The 27,845-nt window shown below is 48.5% G+C and overlaps 3 protein-coding genes, 1 long non-coding RNA gene and 2 pseudogenes across 4 annotated transcripts; 3 read left to right on the top strand and 3 right to left on the bottom strand.

Annotated features, from left to right (window-relative positions):
* Window positions 1–6,086: 6,086 nt before the first annotated feature.
* Window positions 6,087–7,300, bottom strand: LOC149114795 (uncharacterized). Its single transcript, XR_016205894.1, has 2 exons — window positions 6,955–7,300; window positions 6,087–6,591 (listed from the first exon to the last, which is right to left on the bottom strand). It is a non-coding gene; the product is annotated as an uncharacterized LOC149114795 (long non-coding RNA).
* A 6,280-nt stretch (window positions 7,301–13,580) lies between these two features.
* Window positions 13,581–14,639, bottom strand: LOC149114794 (uncharacterized; annotated as a pseudogene).
* A 794-nt stretch (window positions 14,640–15,433) lies between these two features.
* LOC149114793 (uncharacterized) lies at window positions 15,434–16,636 on the top strand. Its single transcript, XM_089283880.1, has one exon. The coding sequence runs from the start codon at window positions 15,473–15,475 to the stop codon at window positions 16,634–16,636; it is 1,164 nt and encodes a 387-aa protein (XP_089140006.1). The 5' UTR covers window positions 15,434–15,472.
* Window positions 16,633–18,045, bottom strand: LOC149114792 (uncharacterized). The gene has a single exon (XM_089283879.1). It carries the CDS (start codon window positions 18,043–18,045, stop codon window positions 16,633–16,635), a length of 1,413 nt encoding a protein of 470 aa, XP_089140005.1.
* A 62-nt stretch (window positions 18,046–18,107) lies between these two features.
* On the top strand, window positions 18,108–19,420 carry LOC149114791 (uncharacterized; annotated as a pseudogene).
* Window positions 19,421–21,766: 2,346 nt separating this feature from the next.
* On the top strand, window positions 21,767–22,174 carry LOC149114790 (uncharacterized). The gene has a single exon (XM_089283935.1). It carries the CDS (start codon window positions 21,767–21,769, stop codon window positions 22,172–22,174), a length of 408 nt encoding a protein of 135 aa, XP_089140061.1.
* The last annotated feature ends 5,671 nt before the right edge of the window (window positions 22,175–27,845 follow it).

Here is a 27,845-nt window from a genome sequence, read left to right as displayed (position 1 = left end):
CTGTTGGAAAAAACGAAAAAATCCTCCCCTCTCTTGGCCAAGTTCGTTTTCTCTACCAGCCCGGCGAGCTTGAAGGGGGCGTGCAAAGAGCCACAGACCCAATCTGGTCTTTGAAAGTTTACAACATTGAAAGGTCTTTCATCAAACCCGATCAGCCCGTTCTCTACTATCTGCGCGACGGGCCCGAGCACGGCTTCGTATGCGAAGAGCTGCTCGTTGTCCCTCCGAACACTACTCTTCCTCCCGCTGACGTGAACTAGATGTGATATTCGTTTGGTTCGGTGTGTATCCCGTCGGGCAGCACCCACCGCTTGTCGTAATACGCGCTTAGACCCAGCTTGTCCTGCTCGTACGTGACCATCTTCCCGTCCCGCATCCTGAAACCTCAGTTTGTGGCCATGTCCCTGCTTCCTTCCAACGCTTTCTTGAACTGCTCCCAAGTCAGCTCATTCTGCATTTTCGACACCCACTTCGTGCTGAACTTCTTTTTTTCACCCACCTCCCCTTCGTCGGCAAAATAGCACTTCGAGCTGAGCGCGATCATCTGGCTGCCCTCAAACTCAAGTTTGAATAGGCCTGGTGTCTGGCCGTTCCACTTGTCCCAAGCCAGCCATTTTCTTTTTTCCGCTTCGAATTCCGCCTTCATCTTTGGCCGGACGACATCCTCGAGCCTGTCGCCCGAGATCGCCGTGTAGTTGCTGTCCGTGTGCATCTGGATCAGCTCGAAATCTCTTCTGTCGACGTACTTGTCAAGAAAGTCGTAGTAAAATTCCAGCATCCGCAGCTTTGCAAGCTGGTAGACAGCAATTCCGATCTGGAACGGCCGCCTTATTGTCACACGAGGCTTCCGGCTTTCTAGCTTGTAAGCCTCCCCGATCTCGTTGAGGTCTTTGAAATACGCGCTCCGCAGCGCTCTGTCGACTACCTTCTCGTCTTTTGTGTATATCACGTTCGTTTGCCACTCCAGCGCTTCGATGAACTTCCCGTATGCGCTGTTTCCCAGCAGTTTGAACACTTCTGCCAGCAGCGCCTTGCTTCTGTCCACGTCTCCTGTCCGGCACGCCTCCGTCACCTGCTCCACAAACCAGTTGAAAGGCTTGCCCGGGTTGTAGTCAATTGTTCTGTAAACTTTCTTCACAACTGCCCCATGGTCTACGTACCACTGCAGGAGTGGCGCGTACACCAGCATCCTTTCTGCTTACAGCGCCCCCACAAGCTTTTTTCCGTCTCCACTCTTTCTGCCCGTTTTTGCCAAGTATTCTTTCATGTGCTCCGGCACAGCTTCGGCCGGAACGGTTTTGTTGTGAAAGAAAGGGCCCATCTCTTCGAACTTTGGCCACAACTTTTTCGGAATCTCTATGTCCACTTCCGCGAAACCGAACCACTCTGCATCTTTCAGCCGTTCCACCAAAACTTCGGCCGCTTCTCCTTGGCGGTCTTCGCTGTAATATTTTACACTCCCCCTTCCACACGGCATTTCTCTCAGCATCGTCGAGGGATAGAGAGCGTTCGCGTCGTATCCCAAGATCTTTTTGCACAGACGCGGTTCTTCGAACTTATGCTCCCTTATCCGCGTCACGCCCGCTTTGTGGTACCTTGTGAAAACCAGGCTCGGCCCACCCACAATCGCCCTTTTAGCATTTCGTATTCCTCTCTGCCGGGGCAATACAGATCTGCTCCGCGCTCTATTGCCCCACGGAGCACATAATGCATGGTGACTCCTGGCAGGCTTACGGCGTCTTTCAGGATGTCTATTCCTCTCTCTGTGTAGAAGCTTTTCATCTTTTCCAGCGCCTCGAGGCCCGGTGCAACGTCAAGATTGTTGTAGTAACGCAGCCAGTCTGCGAAAGTCCGCATCCCCTTTTCTTTGAACACCCGCTGACACTCCTCCCATTCCTTCCTCGTCAGAACGTATCTGCCTTTCAGCTTCGAATACCATGCCTCGTATTCTGGGAGCCCTGGGTAGTCGACCTTTTCCGGCCCGTTGAACCATTCGTATGGGAACCACGCTTTCGCTGCTTCGCTTCCGTATGCTTTGACCCATTTTTCGTAGCTCGTGCCCGCGCCCAGATAGTTCATGATGTCCAAGAAACGCGCCCTGCCGGTCAGCAGGAATATCGTTTTGTTCCCCTTCTTCGCAACTTTCACCTTTTTGTTTTCTTCAGCCACTGCGCTCGCGAAATGGCTTTTTATCAGATTTAAGTCGTACGCGCCTGAGTTGAAGCCCACCACAGGGACCTCGTTGCACCATTCGAACATTTTTTTCTGCTGGTCTTTCGGCAGTAGATTCAGGTCTTTTGGCAAAAACTCCTCTATCACCCTCTCCCCGATGTTTTTCTTGCGGCGCTGCAGCTCTTTCATGAACTTGCTTATCAGCTCCGCCGGGTTTTTTTCGCATATGTGCGTCGGCTCTCTTTCCAACGTGTCGCCTATGCTCACTGAGATCGGCACGTGTGCGCTTTCTATCGTCAATGCGCCTGTCGGCTCTTTCCGTTGATTCGCGTCTCCGTACGCCTCGAAATCGTAAAAGATCGCATGCGGGTATGTTTGCGTTTGCTTCCTCGGCAGTTCTCCTTTGAGAAACCCAACTTCGCAACTCCAGGCCTCGATTACTCTGTAGCCTCTGTTGCGCAGTGAGGCCGTTCGTTTCACCGTGTCTTCGTAAGCTGTTTTGCCGCTTTTCCGCTTGCCAGGACCTCCTGTCGGTTTGGATAACATTTGGGGCATCTGTGGTAGGGGCATCCGTGGTACTGGAACACCGTCTTTGTTTCGGGATTGTAGCCGTCAACAGGCGAGGCTTTCATTTTCCCGCTTACGTTGTCCCTCTCCAGCCATCTCTCTCCCCCGTGCCCGCACATTGCGTGGTGGATGTGGCTTCCCCTCTGCTTCGCTTCTCGCTCCAGCCACAGGATCGCTTGTTTTGATGCTGAGCCCTTCGGGGGGTACATCACTTTCGTTTCTTTCGTTGTCGAGACGCTCTTCTTCCCGGGTGTTGAGCCATTTTTCCGCGTCTTCTAGTTTGTTATACCACTGTGAGCTCTTGGGGTTCGAATAGTACACGATTACCATTCCGTCCTCAATGTTCCGCAACTGGTACCCGAAAACGTGCCGAAGATAGAATGACGTGCTTACTCTTTCGCGTATCTTTGCCATGAACTCTGGCGTGAGGTTTCTCCCCAGACGCCTGATGAAGCGCCATCTTATCAAACGCCGGTCTGTTGTCTCTTCTTCCCCCTCTTTCTCTTTATCGTCGTACAGATCCAGAATCTCTCTCTGGTAATCTGTCGCTGTTCAAATTCTCCGCGCAGGAAAGGGGTCGTACTCCCTCAGAAGCGCTTGCACTCCTCTTTGCCTTCTCTGGCGTGGAGGGGCTCTGAGCTCGTAAGGTTTCGGAAGAAGCGGCTTTTGCAGACGCGCCTCCATTTCTTCAGAAATCGGTTCATCCAGCACGTTCCGGACAACCTTTCTTACCGCTGGCGGGCTTTCTGCAAGAAGCTCATCGAAATAACGCAATACCGCCGGGTCAATTTTTGCGAGTTCTTCTTCCAGTCGTTTTTGAATGCTGGAAGACATGGCTCCTTGGGATATGATGACAATTACCTTTCTCTAACTGGTGCGTTTCTTTCTTGCAGCTCCAGCAAAACAAACTGAAAAGCTTTTTTCGCTTTTTCTTTTTTGCGGCAAAGCCTCGTTTTTAGCGCGCCCCCGTCGCACTGGCTGCACAGTCGGTAGTCGCATAGAAGACCGATCCCGCAGCCTCTGCACGGCTCTGGCTCTTTCATTCCTTTTTTCAGCTGATAGTTGTGCTGGCCGCAGTACGCCCCGTAACAGCGCTTTCCGCAGCTTTCTTTCCGGCCCCACTTCAGCCACCCGCACTTGTTCGGCGCTCGTGCCTTCCCCGCTCCAGCCATATTACACCCGGCTCGCCCCTTTCTAACATACCGCACTCCTTTGGGGCGGTTGAATCCGGTCAAAACCGGTTCTTTCCGTTCTTTCCTGTAGCCGCGGCCGCCTTGCGTGGCTTTGCGCTGCGCGGGGGTTCCTCTGTTGTTAGTAGTATAGTGGGAGGTAAACAAATACTATTTTGAATGTGGGGGCTGCATTTTACAGTTTCACAGCCCCCAGCTTCATCCGGCCCGAGCCTGTGAGGGCCGGACTTGAATGTGGGGGCTGTGAAACGGTAAAATAAAGCCCCCAAATTCAAAATGGTATTTGTTTACCTCCCACTATACTACTCTCTCAGAGAAAAAATATTTCAAAATAAAAATTAACAGACATGGATGATAAACTAGCTACTGTCTAAAATTTGAGGCAGACTCACTTTGACTTAGCTTTCAAAAAGTGATTTGGATGCTTGCATAGAGAAACCCTGAAAAATTTGACAATTCATTTTAATTCAAAATTCGTGGTATACATGTAGATGTACGTGTAGATTGATAGCCAGCTTTATTGGCTTTAATTAGACATGCTAAATGGTGTGGGTGCAAAACACTCTGAAATATATAGGGTAACCTCAAGACAAAGAGCTGAAAATTCAAACTGAGACCTGAGATCAACACTAAGTGTCAACAGAATTGATGACCAAAAGGTTTTATCACATTTGGAAAGCTACACTGTAAGCACCTGGGTTTCTACTGCATGCAAAAACATACTTAAGATGCCTTTGAGAGAAGAGAGAGTTGTGTTGCACATTAATCAAGTTTACAGTGCAAACAAAGTATGAAAGGATGTGAGGGCCAGAGTTTGTGGGCTTAAAAACATTCAAAACGATTCAAGCAACAATGTTCAAGGTTACTGATTATGTTTCACTTTGCACTGAAAAAGGTAGGCAAGCTCTAGAAGCCTTTAATATTTTGCTAGATATGGTGCAAACTTTTTATGCGTTAATTAATCCAATCAAAATTTGAGTATCAAATTCAACATTGTTCTGAATTTTCAGCACTGAACCTGAAACGAGTGGCTAATAGCCAATAGCCACTCTGAACAAACAGAATGAACTGATTAGATAACTTCATGTAGACATGCAAACAAATTCCAACTTAGGCTAATAACCTAAATGAGTAATAAAACTCAATTTTCAATATTTACCTTTGGAAGGAATATGGTTAGTACAGTGGAACCTCGATTTAATGAACCTCTATATGATGAGATCCTCAGTATAACGAATAATTTTCATGGCCCCAGTAATAGTAGACTATACGGAAAAGAACCTTGATACAACGAAACCCTGTTATAGTGAACATGCTTTGCCAGTTCCTTGGCACTTCATTATATCAAAGTTCCACTGTAGTTTGACATTACTATAGCAAATTGTCTAGAAATTTGTAGTAGTCATCGATGAAACAGGGTTTATATGTACCTTAATATAATGTATATATAAAATAACAGATGACGAGCTGATCAAATGTAGATTTGACTTGACATTTTATTACTATTTAGTTTCGTACAACACAACTTGTGTGCAGTACTCATCAGATAAACTTGCCAAATGGGAATTTACATCATTACACTGATTTGAATACACAAGCAACCATCAGAAATGTGATAGCTAAAATAAGCGAATGCTTTTACAAAACAAAGGAAAGTTGGAAATTACGAATAAACTCTGTTATTATTGAAATACAAGAGAAGATGTAAAATTTAAAATTTAAAATTTAACATTTTTTAGGAGAAATTTGTTTGCATGTCTACATGAAGTTATCTAATCAGTTCATTCTGTTTGGTCAGAGAGGCTAACTCAGGTTTATAAATAATAAAGTACTTCTCCCAGAGGCGTAGGTTACATCGATTTGAAGTGGGGTTATATTGGGCAGCCTCCAAGTGAATTTGACAATAAATCAAAGTTCAAAGTCACTTGAAAGATTTTAAAGCAAGCTGCCCCATATAACTCCACTTCAAATCGATGTAACCCATGCCTCTGTGAGAAGTACCTTTGTAAACCTGAGTTAGCCTCTCTGAATAAATGGAATGAACTGATAACTTCATGTAGACATGCAAACAAATTCTTCCTGAAAAAATGCTTAATCTTAACTTTTAAAGCTTCTGTTGTTACACAATAGTAACAGCGTTTATCTATAATTTCCAACTTTCTTTTTTTTTTTGTAAAAGCATTCACTTATTGTAGCTATCATATTTCCAACGGTTGCATGTGTATTTCAAATCAGTGTAATGATGTAAATTTGCATTTGGCAATTTTATCTCATGAGTGCTGCACACAAATTGTGTACTACAAACTAAATAGTAATAAAATGTCAAGTCAGATCTACAGTTGCTCAGTTCATCATCTGTTATAATCACGCTGTAGTTTACTACTGAGCACTCTGAAAACAGATCTGCAAATCACCTTGTTTATATGTAAAATATATAGAGACTGACTGGTGAAATGCTAAAATTTGCTTGCCAATATAATTTTTCAAAAGCTCTTACAAAAATAAATCTTAAAAATTCTCCATGGCTCCCTAAATAGTCATAAATACATACATGTATCTTGTAAGCCAGAGTTCTTCCTCACAGGTTTTCCTTTTTTTTTTCTTCAAGTAAGGATGTCAGGGATTATACATACATGTAAGGCATTACCAATTTTACTTCATCCTATGATTAAAATACAATACGCGTAAAAGGTTAGTTACGTTTATGTGTAAATCCATACTGGGAAACCTCAAATCAACCTTGCAGTACTAAGGAAAATATCATAATAAATCAATCAGTAAATTTTACACAGTAGTTTGATTTAATGGTTTAATTCAATATCATTCCCATTGCTGTCCCTTTTGAAATCAAGGTTACATTAACTTCCAATGTATAGCTTCTGCTTGATAAAGAAACATTTACAACCAGAGGCAATTCCATACATCTTAAGCAAACTTTACAACTGAAGTTTACCCTGGAAACTTAAGCTTAACTCACTCGTACGTACAAGACAACCCGGGAAGACAACAATGGCTTACGTTTTACCTGTTGTTGTTGACTCGTACCTCCGTACGTATCGATGTTTTCACCAGCTGTATGCCACCAAAAACTGCTTGAAATCGTGCACAGAGAAGAAGTGAAGGTAAACTGAATTTTGTCCGCCAAAGTAGAGTTTTTAAACAGTGAAAAAGGACCAAGAGATCGATGCAAGCTTCGACGTTTCACACCTTTCAAAAAGGACGCCAAAAAATGGCGCGAAAACCGAGAGAACATGGTATCTAATGTGGAAAACCGCTGATCCGTGCTTGTTGAAGGTCGGACACTCAGAATGCTGATGTATGTCGTTTCTCTCATTTCGTTACAAGTCGCTTCGAAACACATTTAACGTCAATTTCGTTTCAAAAGTAACCTCGAGAAAAAATCTGATTAAAGTGTTTTCGTCGTCGCAATACGTTTTGCGATTTCTTGTTCAAACGTAATGCAATGTTGCTATGATGGCAGGGAGTCGACTGAGGAAGCTATTGGGCCGTTATTTAGGAGTTTCGTTGCCCTGCGGGCTCCGGAGTTAAACTCATCCCACAGAGAAAAGATATTTGTGTGAAGGTCTCGGGACTTTCTCCGCTGAATACACCAAAACTTCTCCGAAACGAGCTTGATTCCTCTCACTAACCAAACTTTGCGCAGCTTTACGTGTCTCTAGTCAGTTTAACTTTCCGGAACTTTACGTATCCCGTAGTGTCCAATTTGTGGTTTCGTGCTGTGCAGCACTTAACCACTTCAGACGAGACGGGTCACACAAAGAGAAATCGCTTTGTAGTGATTATCCCGAAAACGTCGGTCAAAACCGAATGACGGGAATTCGAAGTTACAACAAAGTGTGTACTGATTTCTTGACTCAAGCGAAACACATGCGCTGCGCCGACAACATGAACCAAAAAAGTACAATTGTTCTGGTCAACGAACGAATATACGGTCGTGCTCCTCCCGTATGCCCATATTCGATAAGAATTTTCCAGGTCCACGTCACGGTTGTACACGCCATGAATACTCTGGAATTCTATAGCTTTGGCGTCAAGATCACGTATTCGAGGATAAACGTATACACGCGCAGAACGCACATACTTCGAATTCATAGTCTAAATTTTGTTTCCAGGAGAATGCTATGCACCCGAACTGTTACCTTCTTTTATAAAGTTCTTTTTACAAAGGGTTCGCCATCATACTCTAGGAGTACGACATATGTGTGGTATATTTTAACGAAAATCCTCGAACGATTATGAACGGAGCGTATTCCACCATATTCGACACGAATATTCCAGGTGTACGTCACGTGTTGTGTGCGGCTTGAATACTCTAGGATTCTATTGCGTCACAATCACATATTCGAGTCTAGAATACTCTAGAATATTTTGGCTTTCACGCAGTGTAACTAAAACAATCTCCTGAGATCGTAGCAGGATGCCCTGCGTGTAACAGTTAGATTTTTCAGGCGAACCATGGTTTCTTTTTTTTGTTACGAGTTATTTTTCTTTGCGAGACGGACGCAAAAATATTAAACGTCTGTGGACTTCCCTGGGAAGTCCCATCCCTTTGTTAAACCTGGTTTCTCAAAACTGTATTTAATTAAAGGACAAAATAAATACATGGCACAATACATGGAAACACAAGCTTTTCATGCTATCATTAAGGGTCCTGTTTTTTGGTGGCTCACCGCTCGTTATTCGTGACGGGAAAAAAGATGCGTCTTAGCATATTTAGGGCAGCGCACAGACTAGCCTACGATCGTACGAGTAGCTGTCTCGTCTCGAGTAGAAAACTGCGAAAAAGAAGATATTTCTATTTCCGGGAGACGAGTCACTGTTAAAAATTATGAAAGCGTCAGTTAATGCGTTGTTTTAGAATTGCTACCTCTTAGGGGTGAAAAAAGTTCAAGCCACGCCCACAAAACAGGATCTTGGTACCTCTTAGGGGGTCTTTTCAAAATTTCCGACGAGCACCCCCGTCCTTTTTATATGGGAGTTCCCTTCAGGGGCTTATTCCATGTGCCTTCTATAAAGCACTTCGCCTTGACTAGTCTGATACTAAATCAACATTTTTTGCAGATATGGAGGACAATTGGAACAATTGGAAGAGGTTATTTGACCTCGTTGGCGTGACAGAAGACCAAATGCTGACGAAGGGAACACTAGACTTCCTTTATTGCTTTGTGCGGAAAAGAGGTGGCGTTAATAATGTTATCCGGGAGTTAGAAGGCGACCCTCCAGTACCTAATGGTAAATATCAGGGAACTGTTTTAAAAAGTAGCTTTCATGCGTTATTGATTTATGGATGGCATGTTTGATCCTGAAACCTAATCGTACCTCTTTGCATTTGGTACACTTCAGTGGCATATCAGGCGCGTTTGGTCGACACATGGTTCATGTTTTGGCGAGAGACTGCGTCTCGCCAAAACACTCATTGCGAAACCAAACAAGCCATAATATGCCGCCGAAGAGTACCAAGAAGGTACGATTAAGCATTTACGTACCCAAATTCAGCCAAGTGACGACGATATCGTAGCAATATCAGCTATACATACCTAATAAAAGAAGTCGTCCCTGTTTTAAGGCTATGTAATGCAGGGTCACTTTTATAACAACTCATATTAGCTTCCTAAAAAACACCACTAGAAATATAACTTGGTCTGAAATAAAATCTTTTTCTATTTTTAGTTTTACTTTAATTTCTCTTAGCTGTTCCTATCGATGTCGTAGATCAATCTTTTACATGGGCCAAAATGGATTTAGTTTCCCTTATCACTCAGCGATCCACGGTCCTCGCCATTCCTTAAATACGTCGAGGATCATTTCGGGGTCCACAAAATGAAAAATAATCTAATGACGATAATTTTGTGGTCGTGATTAATTCGGGGTCCTGATTTGGGAATCATTTCAGGGTTGGGGCTCATTTTGGGGGCTGTACATATCGCAAGACATCAGGACAGTAGGACTTCTAATTTGCTGATTGCGAATTTGGGGGCGGTAATGAACAAAACTGACAGTAATATTTGAGCGTGTTTTTGAGAACACAGATCTGTCTTCAGACAAGGTCTTACCGACATGTATGCTGAAAAGGGTGCTTGACCTTTCTGGGCATAACAAATTCCGACCAAAGAAGTCAACACACGACCGGGATTGTGAAACCAATTAGAATAATCGTGAATAATCGTGTTAAATTTTCTTTTTAGCAATACCTTCTCCAGCCAGCGGCCGTCCAAGAGGTTTATCACCACCCCCTCTACCCCCAGCAGGGTTGGGTGGTGCCCTACCAGCACCTCCCGTATCCTGTGGCGATAAATTTCCTCAGTCTGCAGATCTCTGCATGATAACTGATCTTACACGGACGACTAACCTGGCGGCATTTAAAATATACACGCAAATGTCACACAATCTCACGGATTGACTAATACGAAACTAAAACTTGAAAAGTTGAAAAGTTGCGAACAGAATTTCTTCCAACCTGTACACAAGATGGAATGCATTGTTTGACTTGGTTCGAATCAGTACTGGAAATTTTATCAGCTTTGGCCGGAATTCTGGACTCTTGAGTTCGTACGAATTATTCGCATATTTGCTTTTTCAAGCAGAGAATTATTCCTCATTCCCGAAGTCACAAGCTAGGGTAGTGTGCGACTTTCAATTCATTTGTCTCAACCTGCCCATTACATTTATACATTTATCCCAAAATATCACCTCTTTTCAGCAGAGGTGGTGTTCGTCATATATTTCTATACGCACGTGTGATTCTTCTGATTCTTCTATACTGCCTCTCGCATTTTTTGCGGTTTTGATCTGAGCTATGAGGGGACGCGAGTGACTTCTCTAACTGTAAGTATTTTCTACCGTTGAGATCTTTGTTTTACGTTTGCGGCAAGCGTTGTAACATGGCAGGTCGAAGTCCTTCTCGCACAGTTAATTGAAGAGTTGATCTTACATTGCATTGTCTCATGAATTTAACAGCGTTTGGAGTGTTGCAACTGCTTCTGTACTCGTTTCGCGACATCTACGGCTCTTGTTTATTTTGTTGCATGATATTCGAATCACAGAACATAACGTATGACATTTCCGATTTAGAATGTATTGCTGGCTTTGGAGCCAGCTTGCAGGCATTGTGGAATGACGCACATATTTATCGTTTGCATCGAACATACGGCTTATGCTGTTTTTGTTTGGCTGTCTTATTACAATACCAGAATGACTTGCAATATCAGAATTCTTCGCTGGCAACGTTTCGTGACGTTTGAGGCAAAAGCAAATGTTGACACATGTCAAAAATCATGTTGGAAAATTCGACTTTTAAAAAAGGATTTCACCCGCTCGTAAACAATCAGCAAGAAACATGGCGGAAACAATCAAGTTTACGTACAGTGATTTATTCAAGCAATCTTCTTAAAGCTTACAGAACAAATATTATGAAACAAAATAGAAATCATCGAGGAAAACAATCTCTTCTAATTTTAATGGGGTTTTCCCCATGACCCAGGGGTCGGTCATTTGAATTCTTTTCATGTTTGTGTTTTCAAATTTCTATGTTTTCAGGTGACATCAGTAAGGTCTAAAATCAGAAATCTTAGGACCTTCTGAGCTTTTATATTTATCAGCTATACGACCTCCAAATACTTATATTTTTTGTAAAACTTCGGCTCGGTAGCATTCTTCGGTGTCTTCGGTGAACATTGGGCAGAGTAGTATAAGGGGGATTAGCTAAATACCGTTTTGCATCAGGGGGGCTTATGGACCCGTTTGGCAGTGCCACACCCCACACCCAAATCCAACCAAAAAGCCGAACCAAGCCCCCCACCACCAACATAACGAGCATCACCCACACCAGGGCAACAAATATCCCAACCAGCGTAACAAAAAAAGGGTAATTCGCATGAAGGTTGCAGTGTGTTGGTGCGGGTGGTTGATGGTGGGTGTGGGGTGTGGCCCTGCCAAACGGGTCAATGCGCCCCCCTGATTGAAACAGTATTTAGCTAATCCCCCTTATACTACAGGGGCGGGGCATGAAAAGCCTCGCAGCGGAAAGCAGGCGCAGCATAAAGGAGGCGCAGCGGAAAACAGAAAGAAAAGAAGCAAAAAGGGAGGCGAAAGGGAAACAGAGGGGCAAGGGCAGCGCGAAACAAAGGGGGGCGGGCATCGGGCGGCAACATAGTTTTAATTGGAAAGATGCGGCTGTGTTGTACGCGATGGATTCTTCGTCCCCTTTTCGTCAGGAAGACCAGTGGTCGCTAGAAATCAACGTTGATCCGTCCAATGTCGTTCTTCACGGCCCACCGATCGTCCCTTTTAGAAATCTGCGCTGCGGCCGTTACCGCATCAATTATACTTTTGGGGGCGGCAGCGACGGTGCGGAATCGCTTGTGTTGGCGCTTGAAAACGTAGTTGGCGACAGATTTTACGTCTGGTCGCCGGCTTCTGTGTGTGAGCTTGCAGACTGCATAGAAGAGGCCAGATTTATCGACTTTGTTGGGTATGGCCGGGTCGACGACGACGCCATATATGAGTACCCTCCGGTTGTAATCCGCCTGGCACACAGGCCTGAGGACCGCCCAGATTACACAATCTTTACAGAAAAAAGGGAGGAGTCCCCAATCTATGCAAAACATATTCGCGAGTGTTTTGACGATTACGGGGCTTCAAGCTCAAATCCAGATAAAAACAAGCTTATTCGCGCGTTACGAGAGGCTCTCGCCGCGGGCCCTCACGGCGCCACACCATCACCCTCGCTCGCACCCATTCCCGAATAGTTCGTTTGCCCGGCGCTCAGTTAGACAAAAGCGGGGAAGAGAGTGTCGAAGCGAGATGTCTGTCGCGATTGCAAAAGAGCGGGCGATGGCTCTTGTGAAGATTCAATCAGCGCTTAAGGTGTTCGAGGAGGCTGTCAGAAAAAAACTTGCAGAAAAGATCAAAAAAGAACTCGTTTGGGGGTTAGACGACGAAGACCTAAAAGCCCTGAACAGCAAACTTTCAATAGAATCGTTCCTATTCGAGATAACAGAAAAAATATTGGGTTGAGGGTGAGACAGACGCAAAAAAAGGGGTGGAGAAGGTTTTTTTTTTGCGGCGGCCAGAACAGCAGGTGGAGCCTTCAACAAAGTTTGAAATCGAAGAAGACATTGCCTGTCTCGGGGGACAACTTGGCGCCAAGATTCAAGATGAAGTTGGTTTTGCGGCGCTTCTCCATGGCATAAAAGAGCGAAGACGGCACCCAGGCCAAAAAGGACGAACCGTCTTCTTTCTGGAGCTTGAGAACAGCGGAAGGCCCGTACTTGTTGCACCCATGGTCGTACAAAGCAAGAACGCGGTACGTGCCGAGCGCAACATCGCGCCAACGAAGGGTTTCTTCAGGCTCTTGGAAGTCTTTGAGCGAAGTCCAGACGGGCTTGTCCAAAGGAGGCGAGTCAGCAAAGGAAGCTTGCGCGGGATCCATGGAGAACACCAGAAAAGCGCGAACGTTCAACAGGGGAGATCTTGAGCGAGCTCGGCCTCAACCATGGCAGCAACGACTTGGCGCGAAATGTCGCGAACCTCTTTCTGCCAGCCAGGAGTGAAACACTCGCGGGCGAGAAACGTAAACAAGTGGAAGCAGACAATCATGCGCGGACAACATGGACAGAAAAGCGTCTGTTTCTAAAACTCAGTTCGAAGCGGGAGGTTTCGTGATTTTTTTTATCATTTCGGCTTCAAGTCTGCCGCGGATGTCTTCCTCAAGTTTTTGGACATCAACATCAGGAAGCTTTCTCGTTGATGGTTGGCGAAGCATCCTTGCCCGGACCTGGTCTTTGAGAAAATTGTATTGCTGAAACTCCGAAAGGATAGTGTCAAACTCGTGGGAAGACACCTCGTTGTTGTTCAAAGCGTTCGAGAGAAGCCTGTTGACGGTGTCGCGCTTGGCAACTTCGAGCGTGGTGATCTCTTGACGCTTCTTGATCTTCGAGTCGAGCTTTTTGCCGGCGAGCATCATCGCAGACGAAACGAGAGCGAAGCACCCACCAGCGCCGCCAAGAGGAACGGCAGCCGGCAAGCCCACCACAGACAGAGCGGAGCCAAACCTCGCGCGGGAAAACGCTGCCGAGAGAACGCTGGAGCCGGCGGCGCCCCAATTAACGAACTTCCTGGTGCGTTTGTATTTTTTCGCAACGAGGCGATAGTGGTGGACCTCGCCGGCCAATGTGTTGGAAATCTCGTTGACCTTCTGCAAGCGGAAATTTTGAGAAGGCTCTGCCGCCACCACCGGATATAGTGGCTCGGCAGGCGGCGCGCTTGGTGGCAACAGATTCGCCGAAGACATTGCGTATATAAAGAAATTTAATTTAACTCTAATTCAAAAAGAAGCGGCAGGCCTTTGAAATCAAAGAGTTCGCCATTTTCATCCTTCACTTTTAAGGTGATGCTGTTTATGAACTTGTCTGTAGAAGCGTCACGGAAAACGTTTTGCGATGAGTCGATGTTATAGCTGACTTTTTCATAAGGCTTTCCTCTGACGTCAACCTTGGCAAGAAGGTCTGACTTCTTTCCATTGAAAAAGTTTTTTGTCGAGTCGATGATGTCGCAGTGGATAAAGTAGCAACTGGGGCTGTTAAGCTTTTTGATATATTCCTCTTTTCCTCAAATTTCTCCCGACTCCAAGAAAATTGGCCAAACTGTAATCAACGGAAACTTCTTTCGCTTGGTTAGTGTTGCCTAAATTGGTAGCGACAGTTGTAATTTTAAGAACAGAATTGGGGTTATTCGTTTCTAAGACCAATTTCCCCTTTTTCTTGTAATGTTCAAAACTGGATTGCAGTTCTTTTACAATGCTCTCGACATTGTAATGCCCTTGAGGCAATGATGCAACCACGTCGTCGGTTCCTTTGAAAAACATTCTGCCAACACGACTCAGATTATGCCACGAGTTGAAAAAAGAACAACTCAAAAGTCTGGCATAGCTTGCGCCAGGGAGCAGTTCTTCAAAATAGATGGTCTCGCCGTTCTGTTGCGTGACAAGAGTGAGAACAACCATTTTTATATTCAACAAATAAACTATGTTCAAAATACATGGCGAATGTGTGGGAAGGTCCTACGTTAAAAAAAGCGGAGGCGGCGAAGAAAAAGGCGTGGACAAGCTTTTTAAACCGCTTCCCCAAAGCCGACAAAAGCCGATTCATCTCACAAGCAACGCTCGACGAGAAAAATAACGTGACCGCAGAGGTGTTTTTCAAAGAAAGCGAAGACTCGTTTCAAAGCGTCTTCGGTTCAGATAGAAAATACTGGAGCGCCGAAATGAAAGAAGCGCTTGGTTTGGGAGACAGCGGTGGTTTTCCTTACCAGCTGGCCCCGCTTGGCTCAAAAGTTTCCTTGCCCATCCCTGCCGTACCTTTCGACGGCAAAGCGCAAAATTTGAAAAAAATATTCGACTCCCGAATCCAAATATACGTCACGCCTGACCAACATTTCACAACGAAATTACGAGAATATTTCAAAACACCAAACTCAGGCTCACGTCTGCAGTCGAATCAAAACGCTGGCTGGGACGGCCAGACATGAAATATTGGCCGCAGCAGCTCAACTTCGCGGTTTTCTGCGCGACACAGGGGTGCGGAGTTTCTCGCGAAATCTTTGACAGCGGGATGGATCTCCCCCCGCAGATAAGAGCTTTCTACAAATTCCACGTGTACTTCACGGTCAGGCGGATTTTGTACCAGCTTGGAGGAATTCAGAGCATGAGCGCTTTGCCCGGAGACCCGCCGTTCAACCAATACAACAATCATTACGACGTCGCTTCGTACAAAAGGATATGCGGCGAGTTCGGCATTGCCCCCTCGAGCGATTTCCGCTTCACGCATGGGGAAAACCACGGTCTGGGAAGCGTTTACGTGTACGCGTCAGGCGTGGGCCCGTCGAAAACCGACTATAAATACACGGGATGGAACAAATTCAGCGATGAAGGCGGCAAAGCAATAAAGGGGGACTTGATCGATTACATCGAGCCGGGGGCCGCCTCTGATGCTCAAGCAGACTGGTTCGCGCCCAACACCACGAACGGTTTGACGCAGGCGGGCTTGTCGAGAATCAACCAGTCAATCGAGGCTTTCGTTTACTGCGTCTTGGGCGCGCAAGTCAACGTCCGCAGCAGCATTTTCGGCTATGGCGGTCGGGCGAGAGAAGCCCAGAGCGAGTTCCTGGTGCTGATGGAAGACGCGATCAGACAGCCAGACTTGGCCGAGAGCGTGCAAAGGTACCAGCTCGCGGTGGACGAGGCGAAGGTCAGGCTCAATCTCGCTGTTGCCCCCATGGCGTGGCTCATGCCCGCGCAGATGATAATCAACACCGCAAGCACGATAGGTTACAACAACAAGCTGAAACAGGCGGTCTCTGGAATGAAACTTGGGGTGAACAACGAGGTAAACCCGGAGACAAAAAAAGCTGGGCTCAAACGCATGGCAGGCGGCCCGTCAAAAATTAACCCGCCCAACAGCCACCCGTCTAACCCGATTCACAAAGCCGCAACAGCCGAATCGGGGCGTGTGGTTCCACCCCACAGGAAACCAGCTTCGACCGAAACTCAGCAAGCGCAGCCCCCGTCCGAAACTCAGCAAGCGCAGCCCGAGGTTGCAGACAAAACGCCGCAACACGAAATCAACAAAACGGCGCTGATTGTGGGCGTTGTCGCTCTAACGGCGCTGGTGTTGATGGCCTGGAGCTAACGGCGCTTCTTCTTAAAATATTTTTGGAACAGGAAAGCCACGGCGGCAAGAATGAGCAGCCAGGTGTGCTCGGCCAGAAATCCGACGACTTGGCCGGCGGCTCTGAACAGGAAGCTCACAATCGAGCCAATCAGCCTGGGCAGCAGAGAGCCGAGTTTCGCGGCAATATCTTTGAGGCCGTTCCCCAAAGCTTTGCCGTTGGCTTTCAAACCTCTGGTGAGGACCCCGATGACAGCGCCGATTGTGGTCCCGGCGGCGAGAAGAATGGCGGTCAACGTCACGCCATATTTTTTGAAGATCTCCTTGACCCTTTCCAAGAGAGGCCGCCCTCTTTCCCTTTCCGCGATCTGAGTTTGCAAACGGGCGATCTCCTCGTTTCTTTCTGCAACTCTGCCTTCTGCGGCTTTTTTTTCAGAGGGCGAGGCATTCTCATCTTGGATGATCGCCTGGTCTTCCTCGTTTTGGCGCTGCAGCTCGCTTTCCTGCTCTTTCAGGGCGTCTAACGGTTTTGTTTGGTTGAGCCTTTCTTCCATGGCGTTCGTTTCACTCTCTTTTGCTGCGAGGCTGGCCCTGAGTCTGTCAACCTTGGCTTGTTCCTTTTCTCTGGCCATTGCTTTTTTTGTGAACGAGTCCAAAGCTTTTTTCTTGGTTTCAAGATCGGTTTGATAGTTCTTTTTCAGTTCTTTGAGCCTTCGCAGCTCTGCTCCACTTTCAAGATTCGAACCATGTTCATCGTGAAGGGCATTAATCTGAGCATCAGTTTGCGCGATTTTTTGTCTAAGGGCTTCCACTTGTTTCTTTTCTTCACCTCTTTGCGAAGAGAGCGTTTCCGCCTGTTGAAGTTGGATTTCAGCCTCTGTCAGTCTTTGGCGCTGTTCTCTGATGGTGTCGCGGTCTTCCGCAATGATGTCTTTAGCTCTTTGCCCCAGCGCTGATGTTTTCGCGTCTGTGAAACTTTTTAGTAACCCTCCGTCGCCAAGCTTGAAAATTTTAGACTCACCCCCCCGGGGGCCAAATGAAACGATCTCAGATTGATTTCCTTTTTTGCTGAAACCAATTGGGCCCAATTTTTTGAAGTCTACCTTCGGGAACCATCTTCTGATTTTTTCTTTTGCCCTTTCCAGCATGGCCGGTTTGTCATCGGTATGTATGAAATCACCGAGCAAAGGGGTTTCTTCCTGATAAGAAGTGTCAGGCACGCCGGACTGCTCGTGAGGAAAAGTACTTATTTCCGTTTGTTCGCCCCCGTGGTAGGGGTCGCCAGGTTGGTAGGGAGCGGGAGTTGACGCCGCGCCTGGCTGAAAAGGACGGGTTGTGTCAACCTCTTGTTCGCCTTCATCAGAGTCGTGGTCAAGCCGATTGTCAAGGTCGGGGTCTTCGTAACCAAATTCGCCACCGCCTTGCGCCATAGCGATATATTTCAAGCATATTTTTTTTTAATTAGAAAATCATCGCCGGCGTATACTATACAATGTCGGTTCCAGAGAACCTTCGCGCAACGCACTGCGAAAAGACCGTACACGCCATGAAGGCCGAGCGCGCAGTCAATCGAATCACCTTTACCCCTTCTGAAGCCAGCCCCGGCAGTACTCTTTATGTTTCCGTGCCCAAGCTGAACGAGAACGAGGTTCTGGTGCCGGGCTCGCTTGCGCTTGTTTTTGATATCGACCTTGCTGGAGGGCACGCCAACAACTTCTTCGTCCAGAACGTCACGCGGGCGCTCGTTGACAGGCTGGTCGTGAAGTTTGCAGGCACTATCCTGCAAGACACGGTTGGGTATGACATCTACAAAACGTTCGAAGACCTTTTTCTTTCGCAGGAAGAGCGCGACAACAGGATTCTCGAAGGGATTCAGAGCGAAGATCTGTGCAAGATCCGCTCAGAAGCGGGAGACAAGAAAACCTCGGGCGTTGAAGCCGAAGAAAAGCTGACCGAGGTATACGGAAAAAAGTACCGGATCAGGCTTGACCATCAGATCTTAACCGACCACGGCGTTTTCTACCCCCATGCCCTTTACAACGACCTCACGTTCGACGTAAAACTCGCGCAAGCTATACACGTGGTCAAAGGCTCCGACACAACCCAGCTGAAATACAAACTGAAAAACATCTAGCTCGAGTACAAAAGGATACGCAGCAAGACTCTGGCAGACGAGGCGAAGAGCGTTTACTCCAGCGGCAAAGAGTTCAGTTACGACAACGTTCTGCATGACAAAGAGGTGGCCTTAAAAAAAGGCACTGACACGAGGATCAACATCAAAGTCAACACCCCGAAAAGGTCGCTGAAAGCCCTCCTCCTCTTGTTTGTAGAGCCGTATACCGCAGGCGCCAGAGATTCAGAAAAATTCATCTTCCCCGATCTGACGAAAGTCAGCGTCACGGTCAACGGCACGCCCAACAAGCTTTACAGCGACGGCATCGAAGGCAAGGACATGTGGGAAGAGGCCCGCAACCTGTTTGTGAAAGAAAAAAATAAAACGGAGCACATGGATATTACGAAGTTTTACACCGGTGATAAGTTCGGGCTTGTGATTGATATGCGCTCCATGACGGCCCAAGACATGCACGGCAGCGGCACGCGGATTGTGAACACTACGGATGGGATCCAGCTGGAAATTGAGCGGAAAGCCGAAGGCTCAGGCGACGTGAAATGCCACATATTCGTAATGTCCGACTCCCAGTTCAATCTTATGGACAGACAGCTGGAATCTGTACAGGGTTAATATGGACCCGAGTAAGATACCCTTCAACGCTCTCATCGTCGGGCCGACAAATTCGGGCAAATCGAGGTTCGTGGTGGACCAGCTCTACGGCCCTTTCCGCGGCAAGTTCGACTTCATCGTGCTCATCTGCCCGACGTTCACGCACAACAAGACCTACCACCGGCTTGGCGAAAACGATCCGAAAATGGATGTGATAGTCTGCGAGCAGCACGACGTGGAAAGGTGGCTGAAGCTCGTTAGATGGCTTTCCGAGGGCACCAACACGCTCATAATCCTCGACGACTGCGCGGCCTCCAAAGATGTGAAACAGCGCACAGGCGAGCTGGTGAATCTCGCCTTTTCTGCACGACATATGGGCATCAGCGTGTGGGTGCTGACCCAGAAGTTGACCGGAATAACAGCTTCCTTCCGTGAGAACGTGGCGGCGATCGTACTCTTTTACACCCCCTCGGCCAGGATAACGAAAGCCATCTTCGACGATTACGCCGACGAGCTCTCCCCCGATGAGTACAGAGGATTGCTTTCAAAGCTGAAAGAGCGAAAGTTCTCGTATCTTGTATTCGCACTTCGCCACCCCTTCGGGGTAAAGTTATTTGAATAAAAAAAATGCGCGCTGTATATAACCTTGCACAATGTCTGCAGAAGACGCTTAGCAGATGTTATGAACCTTCTTGAAAAGGAGCCCGCGCCGTCGAGTGGTCTCGCAGGCGGCCTTGTTCCAACCGCCCCCGACATTCCCACTCTTCGCGAGCAGTTGGCCGTTCTCGTGTCCACAGGCAAAGCCGAAGAGGCGATCGGAGTGCAGCTGACACACGAGTTGGTGAAGCGCCTGAGCGACAAAGATGTCGAGACATACACCAAACGCTATGAGGCGTATGTGGGCTTAAAGACAACGGAAAGCCTGATCGACAGCTTCATTTTTCTTGCAACCAAAGCGGTCGGAATGGCCGTCAAAATCAAAGACATCGAGGCTTACCAGAAAGAGCTCAGAAACGATTACATCTTGAACAAAGAGCTCTCCAATCTGGCCTGCAACCTTTCTTTGAAGTGCGGCCGGTTTCTTGCCGCGGCCAACGCGGTGTTCATCACCACGAAACATGTTGATTTTAGTCCACAGTTGACGGAGCCGAGGCACCCTTCTCGCGATGAACAAGGCTATCCGCTTGAGGGCGTTGATGAAGTACCCGGCTCAGCATTTGCTGAGGTCTTACTGACAAATTGTTAATAAAGGCTGAGGTCTTGCTGACAAATTGTTAACAATTAAACTTTTTTCATTTGCTTATAATACGGTTCGCTTCAATGTCAACCGAACAATCCGAGAGCGCGCCTGCCGCCGTCGCCGCGCCTCAGGTAGAGACCAAGGCAGCGCCTGCCGCCGTCACTGCGCCTCAGGTAGAGACCAAGGCAGCGCCTGCGGCCGATATCACACAGCAAGCGACGATTCCTACTGCAACCACGCAGCGCAAGAAAGACCCCAAGCGTGTGGCCGCCGGAAAACTTTCTGCCGAAAAAAGACGGCTGCCCCGAGAAGAACAGAAGAAAGCGTTCGCCGAGGCTTATTACGCAGAAAAGCAAGCGGAAGCCGCCACAGCGGCCCCGGATACAAAAGAAAAAAGCCCAAATAGCGGCGGCCTCAGCGCCAACCAATGGATCGCTATTGGCGGCGTTGGCGTTTCCCTTCTCGGGATCTATTTCAAGCGTGAAGAACTCATGGCAATGGCCAAGCCCGTGTTCGACAAATTCAAAACGCCGAAGCCCGCGCCTGAGCCCGCGAGTGTCGAGCCAAAACCTGCTCGCGATACACGGCCAAGAGGATTTAAAAAAATGATTTAAATGTTTGCGCGGGATTCATATCTCACGATGGCGATCCCAAGCATTGCGCAGGTTCTCATCTATACAGCAGCAATCGGAGGGATTACGCTTTTTTGGGCCGATTTTACCGTCAAGACTTGGAGGATGGTGAGACGTCTTACCGACGAAATGCTTCTTGAAGAGGGAGAAAGGCGGAGAAAAATGGAACAACAGGTCAGGCGAAAAATTAAAATAGAAGACAAAATCAAAGAATTCGCGGAAGAAGAAGCTGAAAGACAGGTCCCTAATTAATTTTGTTTTAAACTTTCGCTCTTTCCTTATATCAAGCGGCCATGTCAGACAACAAGCTTGTCAAGACCGTCATGGACGCCGCAACTCTCACTGGATTAGCCGCGGGCATCGGCTGGGCCGCGAAAAAGGTTCTGAAAGAGAATTTCACTTCCGATCCCAGCAGCAGCTTCATGAATTACGTGAAGTTCACCGTCGTCGTGGCGGGCAGCATTGCGCTAAAAGGGTACCTTGAGGACCAGAAAATCCTCCCCGCAAGCATTTGAAAAAATCGTCCGATAATTTATACCATGGCGAGCATCGCTATCATGATTGGTGGGGCTGTGTTGAACGCCACGGCTTTTATCGGCGGTAATTATCTGGCGAGGGCGCTTGGCGGGGGCGGCAAAGCCGCGCTTGAAGAAAAAAAGCGCCACGACAAGGCTCTCGAAGATTATCAAGCCGCTTACGCCAAATACACGCGCGACCGGACACAACTTCTTGACTGGATCGCGACCAACGCGGAAACAAAGGAGCAGGCCAAGCAGAACATGACCAACACGGACTACGCCTTCAAACTCTACAACCAGGCGCATCCTGACGAAGAGATGGTGCCCCCCAAGGAGCCCAAGTTCTCAGATTTCTATCAGCCAAGCGAGCAGCAGAAAAAGAGCGAACTCGCGTTCGTGGGCGCCGGCGCTCTCGCTCTGGGCTACGCGGCCTTCCGGTTCCTTTAAATTTCGGCGCTCTCTGGCCAGAATATTTTTCGTGTTGAAGAAAAAAAAGATCATTGTATACCATGGACTCTTTGCAGAAGTCTTGTTACGCTTCCTTATTGAAAGTAAACCCAAAAGCGAATGAACTTTTGGGTTACGAAAATTTCGAAAATTTCAAAGAAACTTGGTGGGGTTTTTATAAATTATTGGAATTACCTGAGTTTGATCAACTTTTTATGAAATGCGCTCCAAAATCAATGGAGTACATTTCGGAAAACTTTGATAAGATTTTCAAAGGCAAAGAAATCGAGTTCTTCGAAAATTTAAAGGATGAAACTTACGCGGATGAAATGTTAAGCTTCTTTAAACAAGCCGTGGAAAAGTTGGAAGAAAAAACAGCTGCAGATTGCTGAGACTTTCGGCTCTCGGTATGGTTCCTTTAAACCTTTTTACACCTTACTTATATGGACGTTAAACTCGCAAAGATTTACTACAGCCCCGGGGGCTACTGGAAAGGCATTGCCGCGATCAAAAAATTAGCCGAGGCCGCCAAGGTACCTGAAGAAGCCGCAAAAAAGTGGCTGATCAGGCAACCGCTCTGGCAGATATACCTCCCCGCGCCGAAGCGGATTCCTCGGCCGAAATTCGACGTTCCCACGCCCAACAGGGTCCATCAGGCTGACCTTCTTTTTCTGCCGCACGACAAGCTCCCTCGCGGCCGCAAAGTTTTCAAATACGCGCTGACCGTTGTCGACGTGGCCAGCCGCTTCAAAGAGGCCGAACCCCTGACTTCGAAAAATTCTGATGAGGTCGCCCTGGCCTTTCAGAAGATTTACAAGCGCTCGCCTCTCGAATGGCCCGAAATGCTGCAGGTTGACCCCGGGTGCGAATTCATGGGCGCCGTCACCAAAGAGATGGACAAGCACAAAACCTTTATCCGGCGCGGGCGCGTTAACATTCACCGCGACCAGGCCATTGTCGAACGTTTCAACCGCACTCTGGCTGAGCGCTTGTTCGGGCACCAGTGCGCCGAAGAGATGTTTCTCCCTGAGGGCAAGCGGTCCACGGCCTGGGTGAAAAGACTTCCTGAAGTTGTTTCGGCTCTGAACAACGAGGTCACAAGCCTTATCGGCAAGAAACCCGCCGTCGCCATCAAAGAAAAAGCTGTTTACGCCAGGCCGTCGACACCTTACACGAGGCCTGTTGGGAAACGCGAAAAAATCCTCCCCTCTCTTGTCCAAGTTCGTTATCTCTACCAGCCGGGCGAGCTTGAAGGGGGCGTGCGACGGGCCACTGACCCAATCTGGTCTTTAAAAGTTTTTAACATTGCCCGCGCTTTCGTCAAACTCGATCAGCCCGTTCTTTACTTTCTGCGCGACGGCCCCCAGCGCGGCTTTGTGCGCGAAGAGCTGCTGCTTGTTCCTCCGAACACTTCTCTGCCTCCGGCTGACGCCAACTAAATATGATATTCGATTGGTTCCGTGTGTACCCCATCTGGAAGCACTCACCGCTTGTCGTAGTACGCGCTCAGCCCCAGCTTCTCCTACTCGTATGTGACCATCTGGCCGTCCCGCATCCTGAAACCTCGGTTGGTCGCCATGTCCCTGCTCCCTTCCAGCGCTTTCTTGAACTGCTGCCAAGACAGCTCGTTCTGCGTTTTTGACATCCCCTTCGTGCTGAACTTCTGTTTTTCGCCAACCTCTCCTTCGTCGGCGAAATAGCACTTCGAGCAGAGCGCGATCATCCGGCTGCCCTTGAACTCTTGTTTGAAGGGGCCTGGCGTCTGGCCGCTCCATTTGTCCCATGCGAGCCATTCCCTTTTTTCCGCTTCAAATTCGGCCTTGAGCTCGGGCCTCACGACGTCCTCAAGGCTTTCTCCCGAGATCGCCATGTAGCTGCTGTCCGTGTCCATCTGGATGAGCTCGAAATCTTTTCTGTCCACGTACTTGTCGAGAAAGTCGTAATAGAATTCAAGCATCCGCAACTTCGCAAGCTGGTAGACCGCGATTCCGATCTGAAACGGCCACCTGATTGTCACCCGAGGTTTCCGGCTTTCTAGCTCATAGGCCTCCCCGATCTCCTCGAGGTCTTCAAAATATGCGCTCCGCAGCGCTCTGTCGACGACCTTCTCATCTTTTGTGTATATCACGTTCGTTTGCCGCTCCAGCGCTTCGATGAACTTCCCGTAGGCGCTGTTTCCCAGCAGTCTGAACACTTCCGCCAGCAGAGCCTTGCTTTTGTCAGCGTCGCCTGTCCGCCTCGCCTCCGTCACCTGCTCCACGAACCACGTGAATGGTTTGCCTGGGTTGTAGTCGATTGTTCTGTACACCCTTGTCACAACTGCCGCGTGGTCTAAGTACCACCGCAGCAGAAGGGCGTACACCAGCATCCGTTCGGCTGACAGCGCCCCCAGAAGCTTTTTTCCGTCTCCACGCTTTCTGCCCGTTTTTGCCAAGTATTCTTGCATGTGCTCCGGCACCGCTTCCGCCGGGATCGTCCGGTTTTCAAAGAAAGGGCACATCTCGGCGAACTTTGGCCTCAGGGGTTTTGGGATCTCTATGTCCACTTCTGCGAACCCGAACCATTCTCCGCGTTTCAGGTGTTCCACCAAAACTTCCACCGCTTCTGCTTGGCGGGCCTCGATGTAATTCTTCACCCGCCCCCTTCCGCATGGCATTGCTCTCAGCATCGTGGACAGATAGAGTGCGTTCGCGTCGTAGCCCACAATCTTTTTGCACATACTTTGCTCCCTTATCCGCGTCACGCCCGCTTCGTGGTACCGCGTGAAAACCAGGCTCGGCCCTCCCACAACCGCCCTTTTCAACATTCCGTAGGCTTCTCTGTCGGGGCTCCACAGGTCTTCCCCTCGCTCTGTTGCCCCACGCAGCACATAATGCAAACTCACCCCCGGCAGGCTCACCGCTTCTTTCAGGATGTCTATTCCGCGCTCTGTGTAAAAACTTTTCATCCTTTCTAGCGCTTCAAGCCCTGGGCCCACATCCAAGTTGTTGTAATAACGCAGCCAGTCTGCGAAGGTCCGCATCTCCTTTTCTTTGAACACCCGCTGGCACTCTTCCCAATCCTGCCTCGTCAGAACGTAACCTCCTTTCAGCTTGGAATACCACGCCTCGTATTCCGGGAGACCTGGGTAGTCAAGCTTTTCTGGCCTGTCGAACCATTCATACGGGAACCCCGATTTCGTGGCCTCGCTTCCGTATGCTTTGACCCATTTTTCATAGCTCGTGCCCGGCCCCAGATAATTCATGATGTCTAAGAAACGTGCCCGGCTGGTCAGCAGAAACATCGTTTTGTTACCCTTCTTGGCCACGCGCACCTTTTCATTTTCTGAAGCCACTGCGCCCGCGAAATGGCTTTTTATCAGGTTCAGGTCGTACGCGCCTGAGTTGAAGCCGACCACTGGGACCTCGTTGCACCATTCGCACATTCTTTTCTGCCGGTCTTTCGGCACCAGGTGCATGTCCGTGGGCAAAAACTCTTCTCTGACACGCTCCCCAATCTTTCTCTCCCGCCTTTCCAGCTCTTTCATGAACTTGGTTATCAGCTCCGCCGGGTTTCTTTCACAGATGTGTGTCGGCTCTTTTTCCAACGTGTCGCCGACGCTTACTGAGATCGGCACGTGCGCGCTTTCTATCGTCAACGCCCCTGTCGGCTCTTTCCGCTGATTCACATCTCCGTACGCTTCAAAATCATAAAAGATCGCGTGCGGGTATGCCCGCGTTTGCTTCCTCGGCAGTTCTCCTTTCAGGGTTCCCACTTCGCACGTCCACGCCTCGATTACTTTGTAGCCTCTGTTCCGCAGAAAAGCTGTTCTGTTCGCGGTCTCTTTGTACCGCTGTTCGGCAGTTTTTTCGCCACCTTCCGGGTCCTGCTCGCGGTCTGGGAAACATCTTCGGCATCCGTGGTATGAACATCCGTGGTACTGGAATACCGTCTTCGTTTCGGGGAGGTAGCCGTCCACAGGCGACGCTTTCATTTTTCCGCCCTCGGGGTCTCTCTCCAACCATCTCTCGCCTCCGTGCTCGCACATTGCGTGGTGGATGTGGATTCCCCGGCGCTTTGCTTCCCGCTCCAGCCACAGCACCGCTTGTTTCGATACTCGGCCCCTCTGGTACATCGCTTTCTCGTAGGCCGTCTGCGGCGCTTCTACTTTCGCTCCCGGGCACCAGATCACCGTTTCTCCCCCACTGCACGTTTCGTGGTGACGTTGCAGGTGACACGCTTGCGTGAATCTCTGGCCGCAGTGCGTGCATGCCAAAGTTTTCGCGAGCTTTACGATGTCTTTTATCAGAAAAGCGTGCCCTTCGTAGACACCTATCGTCACGATGTTTTTTAGTCTCGGGGGTGAGTTTGTTCTCAAGTGGCAGACCACTTGTCCGTCTTCCAAACGTTCTGGCTCGTAGACTCGAAAGCCTTGCCACTCTTTCACGGGCTTGCCCGCATTCAGATGCCTTTCTACTTTGTCAAGCTCGTCCAGGGACGTTTTTCTGAAATTCGCTGGAATCCTCTTGAGTTCGTAGAAACTCTTCGCAAGGGCTTTCGCTTCTCTTGTGCATCGGTCTGTCCGCGCCCCTTGATGCACTGCCAGGCACCTCCATAGACACAGGTTGTCTCTGTACACGTCCAAAGATACCATTTGCCGGGTATGCGCAAGGTTCCGCAGCCAGTCTGGTAGGGGCCCTGTTCCCACCAACGGCTGCCTGTCCACAACAACTTTCACGTCTACGTTGAAAAATGCTTCGAATACCCATTTCGTGTTTGGCACTGGAACTTTTTCTTTGTTCAGGCGCTCTTCTTCTCGCGTGTTCAGCCACTTTTCCGCTTCTTCATACTTGTTGAACCACTGCGAGCCCTTCGGGTTTGAATAAAATACGATTACCGTTCCGTCTTCTATGTGCCGCAGCTGGAACCCGAATACATGCCGCAGATAGAATGATGTGCTCACTTTCGCCCGTATCTTGGCCATTATCTCCGCTGTCAGGTTTTTCCCCAGGCGCATGATAAAACGCCATCTTATGGTACGCCGCCCCGTCGCCTCTTCTTCCCCCTCTTTCTCTGTGTCGTCGTACAGGTCCTGGATTTCCCTCTGGTAATCCGCCACTGTTCGAACTGCCTGCGCTTGCAAAGGGTCGTACTCCCTCAGAAGCGCTTCCGCTCCTCTTCGCTTTCTTTGGCGCGGTGGTGCTCTTGGCTGGAAGGGTTTCGGACGAAGCGGTTTTTCTTTCAGGCGCGCCTGCGTTTCTTCTGGGATTGGCTCGTCCAGCACGTTCTGGACTACCCTTTGCGCAGCTGGCGCGCTTTCTGCAAGAAGTTCGTCGAAATAACGCAATACCTCCCGGTCCATTTTCGCCAGCTTTCGTTCCAAGCTTTCTTGGACGTTCGATGCCATCGGCTTCGATACTTCAGACACCGCTTTTGTCTAACTGCGCGCTCCGCCCGCCGATGGTTGCCGCCCGATGCCCGCCCCCCTTTGTTTCGCGCTGCCCTTGCCCCTCTGTTTCCCTTTCGCCTCCCTTTTTGCTTCTTTTCTTTCTGCTTTCCGCTGCGCCCCCTTTATGCTGCGCCTGCTTTCCGCTGCGAGGCTTTTCATGCCCCGCCCCAGTAGTATAAGGGGGATTAGCTAAATACTGTTTCAATCAGGGGGGCGCATTGACCCGTTTGGCAGGGCCACACC

This window comes from Orbicella faveolata, unplaced genomic scaffold (genome assembly GCF_042242905.1).
Source record: "Orbicella faveolata isolate gen_17 unplaced genomic scaffold, um_ofav_v1 contig_13, whole genome shotgun sequence".
Taxonomy (NCBI): Eukaryota; Metazoa; Cnidaria; class Anthozoa; order Scleractinia; family Merulinidae; genus Orbicella; species Orbicella faveolata.
This window is presented reverse-complemented; position numbering and strand designations above follow the sequence as displayed.

What these genes read in the sequence shown, in the direction of transcription:
- LOC149114792 (XM_089283879.1), bottom strand. Translation starts at nt 18,045, where the DNA reads ATGGCGCAAGGCGGTGGCGAATTTGGTTACGAAGACCCCGACCTTGAC.
- LOC149114793 (XM_089283880.1), top strand. Translation starts at nt 15,473, where the DNA reads ATGAAATATTGGCCGCAGCAGCTCAACTTCGCGGTTTTCTGCGCGACA.
- LOC149114790 (XM_089283935.1), top strand. Translation starts at nt 21,767, where the DNA reads ATGATTGGTGGGGCTGTGTTGAACGCCACGGCTTTTATCGGCGGTAAT.